Below are 9,455 nucleotides of genomic sequence, written 5' to 3'. Positions count from 1 at the left end.
TTTGTTCTGTACAAAGTTGAATGTGGACAACAGCAGAGTGTCAATCAGCGTTGCTTCCTAAGAGGACAGTTTGATTTCAGAGGTTTGATTTACTTGGAGTTATATTGTGTTAAGTGTTCCCTTTATTATTTTTTGAGCAGTGCACAATAAATATAATATAGAAGTAATAAAGTTAGGTTGTGTGATTGTTTTTTATAAGAAGGGTTTTTAATTGCTTTTAACATTAGATTTGTACATTGTTTTGCTGTTGTGAGCTGCTCCGAGTCCTCAGAGAGGGGCGGCACACAAATCTAATAAATAATAATAATAATTAATAATAATAATAATTTATTAGATTTGTATGCCACCCCTCTCCATAGACTTGGGGTGGATAATAATAATAATAACAATAATAACAGCTATTATTATTATTATTATTATTATTATTATTATTATTATTATTATTATTATTATTATTCCTAAGAGGTGAGCAAGGGGTGTGCATAAGTGCCCCAGCGTGTCTACCGTCCGGTCCTAGTGTTACTCTCTTTCTAGTATCATGTGTATAAACATTGTTATATCTTTGTATACTATCAATACGCACTTGACAAAACAAATAAATAAAATAAATAAGTCTAGCGATACAAACTTTGGGGGATTTTTAAAAAAAAAGCTCTTTAAACAAAACAACCAAAGGCGGGAAGAAGAAAAACTAAAGGCGGCAAGCATCCGTCTTCTCGGCCACTAGTCCAAGTCGTTTCGAGTCACAGCGGAGGCCGCAGGTGAAGAGCCCTTCTGTGGCTTCGCCAACAACATACACCCAACAGCCCGGGCCGGCCTCGCCGCCGCCTCCTTCAGGCAGGGGCTTCTCCCAATGCCCGCCCCTTCTCCGCTCTCCGCCTGCGCAGCCGCGCCCCTCCGTCGCCCTCAGAGAGGACGGAGCTGATGGCGGCTGCGCGCTGCAGGTGGTGGCCTCGCTGAGCGTTGGGTGGGTTCAATGCTATCGAGGACTGCCAGCTGCGGCCTTCCGGGTTTGTTTGTGTTGTGTGTGTGTGTGTGTTTTAAGCAAGCCGGTGAGTTGTGCAATTGCAGCCGAAAGCCCCGCTTCCTCCCACCCGGAGCTGAGGAGGGGCAGGGCGGCACGTGAGTTGGGGCGAGCGCCCCCTCCGGCTCGGGCTCGACTCTGGCAAAAAGGCTGGGGGCTCTTTCCAAGAAGCCCCAGGCGGCAAAGCCGCCTAAGTTTGGCTTAGTTGTCTTAACTTCGCTGGGCTTCGGGGCTGGCAAAGCGAAGTGCCCCTCTTTAAACCCCCCCCCCCCCCCATCTCGCACTCAGAGCCTAACCATGGTTACTTGGAAGGAGAAACGCTGGGTTTGTGTGAACTCTCGTGCTTTTAAATCTGCAACTTTGCAGACTTGCCTTCCTTGGAAGTTCACATTGAAGTCAATAGGACTTCCTGTTAAACACATGGGTAGCCCATGCCATTGTAGAGTTGTGTTTTACCTGTTTCCATTCATCTTCACTGGTTTAAGCATAACTTGATTGAACTGGGTTGTGCTGTTGTCAGAACAGCTCTGCATTTACTTTTTGATACATTCGCTACCTGGGAGTCCTATCTATCTATCTATCTATCTATCTATCTATCTATCTATCTATCTATCTATCTATCTACCGTATCTATCTATCTACCTACCTACCTACCTACCTAGCCATCCATCTATCTATCTTTCTATTTGTCAAACAAGTATAATATTATAAAAATGGAATAAATAAATAAATATTATACATAGTACATACAGACTTTTTTCTAAATCTGCACTTCTACTAGTTTTTCTCATCATTCCTATCATCCTTTTCCTCCCTCTTAGGACTGTATGACTGTAACTTGTTGCTTGTATCCTAAGATTTTTATTAATATTGATTGTTTCTTCGTTGCTTATTTGACCCCTATGACAATCATTAAGTGTTGTACCACATGATTCTTGACAAATGTATCTTTTTCTTTTATGTACATTGAGAGCATATGCACCAAGACAAATTCCTTGTGTGTCCAATCACACTTGGCCAATAAAATTCTATTCTATTAACATAACATAAGTAGAACGTAGTAATAGAAAGGATAATAAGACAGTAGGATAGGGACATTGGGCACAAAAGTGCACTTATGCACGCCCCTTACAGACCTCTTAGAAAAGGGGAGAGGTCGATTGTAGATAATGTAAGGTTGAAGATTTTGGGGTTGAGGAAAGCAATAACAGAGTCAGGTAATGAGTGCCAAGCGGTGACCACTCTTGCTGAAATCGTATTTTCTGCAGTCAAGTTTGGAGCGATTTACATTCAGTTTGTATCTATTACGTGCTCTTGTTTTGTTGTTGTTAAAGGTGAAGTAGTCACTGACAGGGAGTACATTATGATGTATGATTTTACGAACAACAGTTAAATCAGTTTGGAGACGACGTAGTTGTAAATTTTCTAGATGTAGTATTTGAAGTCTGGAGGAGTACTTGTTTCTAAATTTATTTTATTTATTTACAGTATTTGTCAAACATGTATAGGATTGCATTGGCATCCTTCAGTCTCAAAAGACCATGGTATCATGCTCTAGATCAGTGTTTCCCAACCTTGGCAACTTGAAGGTCTGGACTTCAACTCCCAGAATTCCCCAGCCAGCCTTTATAAACGACAGATCAGATTGGAGGCGACTATGGTTTGGGTTGGAGGGAGCTTGACCGCAGGCTCTATCTGGCATAGTTTTGAATATTGATAGGCATGCTAATTTTAAAAATATACAAAATATAGGCAGTATTTTTTCTTGATGTTCGTTTTCCTTCAATAATGTTTGTTCTGAGGACCCTTACAAGGCGATACCTAATTAACATTAAGGAGTTCCATTCAGTCACAGTAGCAAATGAGTGCAGTTTTTGATACCCTATTGATGCTTTTGTTTATTAGATGCTCTTCTGTCTTTGATGATCCATGATAACATATCTTAATAAAACTGTTTTGCAATAATTTATTCCGATAATGTTTTCTATATTCAGCCAAGAAAACATTTGGTAAAGTTGAGTTATCATTGTCTAATATCCATGATTGTAAAATTTTAAATATTTTAAAATGTGAAATTATAAACTAAGTGTTCAAAAATTGAGTGGATAGCAATAAAATATGCTAAAATACAGAAGAAAGTAAAATCTGTTTTCACCAATTAAAATCATTTTTATTTGACAGGACTATCTAAAAAACAGAACTTTGGGTGGAATCAAAGAAGCCTTCAGCCAGAGTGCAGAGCATTAAAAGAAAATCAGATTTTGATTTATATATCTAAGGTAAAATATTTTGGGAAGATTTTTAATCATCTATAATGGAATACTGATCTATATCATATGTCTACGCACTACATATAAACTCAATATAGAACTAAAACAAGTTGTTGTTTTCATAAGCATATGCAAGTATTGTTACAAACTAAAATGTCATTGTGACAATCTTTTTTCCCTTTTTTTAAAAAAAGAGTCTATATCCATATAACTTTTCAGTGACTGTAGCATAGAGTCATATTTGGCTATAAAATATTGAATTATTTTAGAATTCTTTACATCTTGTTCAGACATGCTGGGCTTTTGTTCTCAATAAGAGAACTGGATAATTCTATAATGTAACTTAAAATTTACAAATGCTATTTATTTGTTGCTTTCTTCTCTTTCTCTAGTGAAGAAGACAAAAATGTCAGGTATCAAGAGGACTATAGAGGAGATGGACCCAGACTATGAAGAGATCTCAGTTGCTCCTACAAGCAAACATCATAAAGCATCCGAACAATCTGGTAAAATTTCCCTTAAAAATGAAGAACAGTATGTGATTAAAAACCAAGATTAAAACCAAGATTAAATCTCAATTTTTCCACTTTTTCTATTACAACTCTTTAGACATGTTTCATTATGTTTTTGTGTGATGTTGATCTTGGTTCAACTCATAGTCTAAGAAATATTTTATCCAATTTCATTTTGGATAAAAAAATAAAAGTAGCATTTAAGACAATGTGGGAATTGATCTAAGTATAATGTTGAGAGTCTTGAGACCTTGTTGATTACTAAAACTTTGACTAATAAATGACTTGGGAATTCAACAATAATGATTTATAACTCATTTTTATGGCTTATTACAATTCATAATGTGAGACTCCAGCATTTTGTGTTTATGTAGCTCTTAATTAAAGATTCCCTGTTATGAGTGACAATCAAGTCCTGCTGTTTCTAAATTTTCTTTCATCAGTATTTAAATTTCAAAAATTACAGTTTTACAATGTAAGTTACAAGTTACAGTGATTCTTTGAAATATATACATTATCTTTACATTATTTATGTATAATCTGATGCTGCTGTTTTCTTTCAACATAACCTGGTCAGTCTGACATCACAAACATTTTTAGCTTACATTTGGAACATTTTTCAGAAATGTTGCAAACAGTCTTAAACATGTTGAACATAAAAATCTTCAATGTCTGAACTCTTTTTACATAGCTCGAGATGCTGCAGTACAGAAGATTGAAGCAATTGTTAAAGATCAGTTTTGTATAGAAATGAAAAATAAAGAACATGAGATTCAAGTGATTGATCAGGTATATAGTTATCATGTTTATTATAAATTGTGAAACAGAAGCAAATATTTGTGCAGCCATTTCTTAAATGGCTTTTCTTTTTGACAGCGGCTGATTGAAGCAAGAAGAATGATGGATAAACTGCGAGCCTGTATTGTGGGAAACTACTATGCTTCTGCTGGACTCTTTAAAGTTGGGGAGGTAAGGAGTGCACATTCCCTTATCACCTCGAGGTTCGACTACTGCAATGCTCTCTACATGGGGCTACCTTTGAAGAGTGTTCGGAAACTACAAATTGTGCAGAATGCAGCCGCACGAGCAGTCATGGGATTAGCCAGACATGTCCACATCTCTCCAACATTCCACAGTCTGCACTGGCTGCCAATTGGTTTCCGGACTCAATTCAAAGTGTTGGTTATGACCTATAAAGCCCTACATGGCACGGGACCAGATTACTTACGGGACTGCTTCCTGCCGCATGAATCCCAATGACCGATTAGGTCCCACAGATTCGGTCTTCTCCAGATCCCGTCAACTAGACAATGTCACTTGGTGGGACCCAGGAAAACAGCCTTCTCTGTGGGAGCCCCGACCCTCTGAAATCAACTCCCCCCAGAGATTGGTGTTGCCCCCCCTCTCCCATAAGAGTCTCATTTATGCCGCCAAGCTGACCCCAGCTTGGCAGCATAAATGAGACTCTGGTCAATGAATGTCTAGTGGGCTTGTTTGAATGGACATGTGTGTATGCTAATAAGCTTTTTTAGTTTTTTAAATGTAATTCTTAATTTTAATTAATCATATCTCGATGTATACTGTTTTTATATGTTGTAAGTCACCCCAAGTCTTTGGAGAGGAGCAGCATATAATTTTAATAAATAATAATAATAATGTTAGTAGTGGCAAATTACCACTTATTCATTAAATAATATGCTTGGGAGTCAATAAAAAACTTGAAACTTCATGAAGGGGTCAATGAACTAAAGTATCAGGGAACACCTGTTCCAAATGTTGACATTCATGTATTTAAAAATGCATGTTGCAAAAATTTGTTGGAAAGAAGTACTGGTCATAAACCAGGAGTGTGTTTTAAGTGTCACTAGATGTTACAGTATGGAAGGTTGTAGATCCATATAGTAGTGTAACTCCTTGAAAGCTTCCATTAAAGAAATAAAGCTAAACTTCAGTAAGTGCAAATTTGAATTTTTAAAAACTATGTTTGAGACATATTTTTTAAAATAATAAAACATCAAACTATAAGATTAAGAACATGAGAAAAACAATTAAAAAGACTACAATGGAAGATGTTTATATCATGAAAAAAGCAACTCTAAAAAATGAAAGTTAAAAGTTCTTTTTCTTGTTTCTCTCTTATCAAAAAGTTTCGTGTTGAGAATTTACTGCTGCAAATGAAAAGCAGATTTATCTAGTTTCAAAGAAGGTAGAGAGAGCAATAGATAGCTTCCTTTCCTGTGAACACACTGTTAAACAAGTTTTATTATTATGTGTCAACCTTCAAAAAATTATATGAATGAGGCACTTATAAGAGCAGATCTGATGATGGTGTAGTATTGCCATTTGATGTTATTTATTTTGCTATTCAGCCCCTAGCTCAATGGTAGACATACATGTTCCATGCCCTTTATCCTTGGTTTCTTGCCTTCTGTCTCCTTTTTTAAGAGGATCAAGAAGCATTTACTATGAAAAGCTACAGAGATTCTGATTGCAGCTGTCTTTAAAATAGAACTGGGCTGAAAATATCTCCCATGTCGGAAGGATTTGTAATAAATCAGCAACAATTTTAACTTCCAGGTTTTTAATAAATAGACCTCTTTCTTCAAGTCCTGCCTGTCTTTAAGTGTAATCAGTAGTGGATTTCTCCATAACTTGTCTTATGTACCAGATTGCAAGTGGCTGAATTTAGGGGATTAGTTAAAATAATGTGTAAGATTGATATCAGTCCTCCTCATTTATACTAAACAAACAAACACACGCTGTTCTATTTCAGGGAACGAAGACTTGTGATTCTATGGTTTTTAATCATCCAACCATCAAGAAATTTCTAGAATCTCCATCTCGATCATCCTCTCCTGCTAATCAGGGTTCAGAAACCCTGTCAGTCAATCATTCAGAGAGTGAATCATCTCAGCAAATGGAATATATGTTGGGAAAAGACAATGGTAATTTGGATGTGGAAGAAAGAGTGCCAAGCAAACATAACTTGACTCTGTGCAAGGATGCCGGACAGGTGATGTGACAACAATGTGTTAAAATAATTTTCAGTTCTCTGTTGGCATAATAATATGTATGTGAGCTTTCCCCCACCTGGTGCCCTCGCAATATGTAGCACTTTAATTTCCATAATTTTCAGCTAGTACGGTCAGAAGGAAATATGGGATTCCCAGCTATATTAGGTTAAAAGATGCTTCTGAAATATAGTTTTGGCTTCCAATTTATGTCATCTGAATAACAATGTTTATGCAACTTTTAAAATATCCCAAGCAGAAAGAGATTAGGATTTTAAACTGTGAGCATAGTCCATTTTCTTTAGAAGAGCAAAAGGCAATTCTCATTTCCCAACATAATTGGGAATTTGATTAATCGATAAAGCAGTCCCAGAAATAGCCTGGCCTGAAATTGTCACTTCAGACTCTTCAGTAGTTTGATATGTTGATATTCCCTTAATAATGGAAGGGTAATGTTGTTTTGGATAGAATCATATGATATATGCCAGAATTTCAAGAATTTGTTCCTGTATCTCTAATCTCCACCTATTGCCTCTTCAACTCTGCTTGCATTTAAAGAAGTAAAAGCTTTAGCCTGGAAAGTACATTCCTCTTTCATTTTACACTTTGCTACGATCATTTTCTATCCAAAGATTGCAGCGTTTTAAGATATTTTCCTTACAAGTTCCAAGGCCATACTTCCGGAGCAGTGTTTTTCAAATTTCATTCTGCAAGAGCTTGATTGCATTCCACAAAAACTAAGGACAAAAAAAAAAGTGGGCAAAACAACAACAACCCAGCACCCAGGGGATTTGTGTTCATGAGGTTGCATGAAATAGTTTAAACTAAAGATTTAAAAATGTGAAAACTTCTGGAGTTCTCTCTTATATTCTTTTGACAGCATGTGCAGTTAACACTCACCACGTTTAGCATAATCCCGGTGATTTTATAGATTGCATCATTGCTTTGTCATATAGTTTTAGATAAGACTAACAGGAACATGTCAACTTTATCCAGAGTCATGTATTTAAATATTATCTATTTACTGTGTAACATGCACAAAACCAAATCTGATGATTTTATAAGAACTGGATGCCGTTTTTTTACATTTAGAGATTATGTAAAACTAGCTATAATTTCAGCAGTAGAAAGGTTTACACTTTTCTTTTTGTTAAATGGTTGCAGCCTCCATCAAAAAAATTTCTCCCTGAACATCCTTATATAGATTTCTAAACATTCCTCTTTAGGGCGTTTCTGGTGTTTCAAGAGATTATGATGCAGAATTAAGAAAGGCTGGTTTTTCAAATGAAGAGCATTCACGATTATATGTAAAGAAAACAATAGTAGTTGGTAATGTTTCCAAGTAAGTATTCAATTTTTTCATGGTTTTTTTTGTTTCTCCTTTTGTATTCACTCAAAATATGGATTGAAATTAGAAGAGGGATTTTCAAACAACGGAATTTATAAAGTCCTTGGTGTCCTTGATTTACTTGCAGACTTTTTATTATCGAACTAGATAATGTTATCAGTGTAATCAAACTTCTTTCCATTCTGTTCCAATAGTATATTAACCAGTATTATGAGACAACCCTGTTGTTTCAGGGCAAGACCAACCCATATCATTCTTTCTTCATAGTAGTTCTGAAGGCAGAAGGCAGCTCTTGGATTGCATAATGTTGATTGGAAGTGCTTTGAGTACAGTGGAACCTCGACATACGAGCAGCTCTACTTACGAGCTACTCGAGATAAGAGCTGGGAGGGGAGCAACATTTTTGTTCGCCTCCCGAGCTCACATTCGGGATACGAGCGCCAAGGAGCTGTCTCCTGAAGCCGAACGCTAACTTCCGCGTTCGGCTTCAGGAGACAGCTCCTTGGCGCTCGAATCCCGCGCGCCGCTTCGCAGCTGTCTCCTGAAGCCGAACGCGGAAGTTAGCGTTCGGCTTCAGGAGACAGCTGCGAAGCGGCGCGGGTGTTTTAAAAGGTTGCAGCCGGCCTGGGGGGCTCGGGGGGTGCTGGCAAGCCCCCCGGGCAAGCCCCCGAGCCCCCCAGGCCGGCTGCGACGTTTTAAAACACCCGCGCCGCTTCGCAGCTGTCTCCTGAAGCCGAACGCTAACTTCCGCGTTCGGCGGCAGCGGTTTTTGTTGTTGCACGGATTAATTGACTTTACATTGTTTCCTATGGGAAACAATGTTTCGTCATACGAGCGTTCCGACTTACGAGCCTCCTTCCGGAACCAATTAGTCTCGTAAGTCGGGGTTCTACTGTACTTAAAAGTTGCTGTAATTCTTAACTCCTCCGTTCTGATATTTCCTGATGAAGCTTTCAGGAGGCATATACTATGTCACGTATTTGGCTGGAGTGCCTCACCATAGCTTCATATGACACAAGAACATTTAGTGGGACAGTATAAGATCAGAGGTCTTCAAACTTGGCAACTTTAAGACTTGTAGACTTGGCTGGAGAATTCTGAGAGTTGAACTCCACAACTCTTAAAGTTGCCAAGTTTGGGGACTTCTGGTGTAGATAAATGATGGTGCTTATAGTTGCACTAGGTATATTTCCCCTCTTCAACCTGTATCAGAGAATTAACAGCTGCTTGAGAACATAGTAGATACCAACAGCTCTAACCAGCACTTCGCAGAACTCAGGAAGAAAGGAT

At 37.8% G+C, this 9,455-nt stretch overlaps 1 protein-coding gene across 2 annotated transcripts in view; it reads left to right on the top strand.

Annotated features, from left to right (window-relative positions):
- The first annotated feature begins 801 nt into the window (after positions 1-801).
- YEATS2 (YEATS domain containing 2) overlaps positions 802-9,455 on the top strand; it is a 58,444-nt gene continuing 49,790 nt past the window's right edge. Inside the window, exons 1-7 of one of the 2 annotated variants that reach the window (XM_070752976.1) lie at positions 802-967; positions 3,206-3,303; positions 3,687-3,800; positions 4,498-4,595; positions 4,683-4,775; positions 6,580-6,819; positions 8,044-8,159. In XM_070752976.1, the coding sequence (XP_070609077.1) occupies positions 3,701-3,800; positions 4,498-4,595; positions 4,683-4,775; positions 6,580-6,819; positions 8,044-8,159 (647 nt within the window). In that variant the 5' untranslated portion in view covers positions 802-967; positions 3,206-3,303; positions 3,687-3,700. Of the gene's footprint in view, positions 1,011-3,205; positions 3,304-3,686; positions 3,801-4,497; positions 4,596-4,682; positions 4,776-6,579; positions 6,820-8,043; positions 8,160-9,455 lie in introns of both variants that reach the window. The other variant, XM_070752978.1, reaches the window with a different exon arrangement.

This window comes from Erythrolamprus reginae, chromosome 5 (assembly GCF_031021105.1).
Source record: "Erythrolamprus reginae isolate rEryReg1 chromosome 5, rEryReg1.hap1, whole genome shotgun sequence".
Lineage (NCBI taxonomy): Eukaryota > Metazoa > Chordata > Lepidosauria > Squamata > Dipsadidae > Erythrolamprus > Erythrolamprus reginae.
The sequence above is the reverse complement of the archived record's forward strand: the minus strand, read 5'-3'. Positions and strand labels throughout refer to the sequence as shown.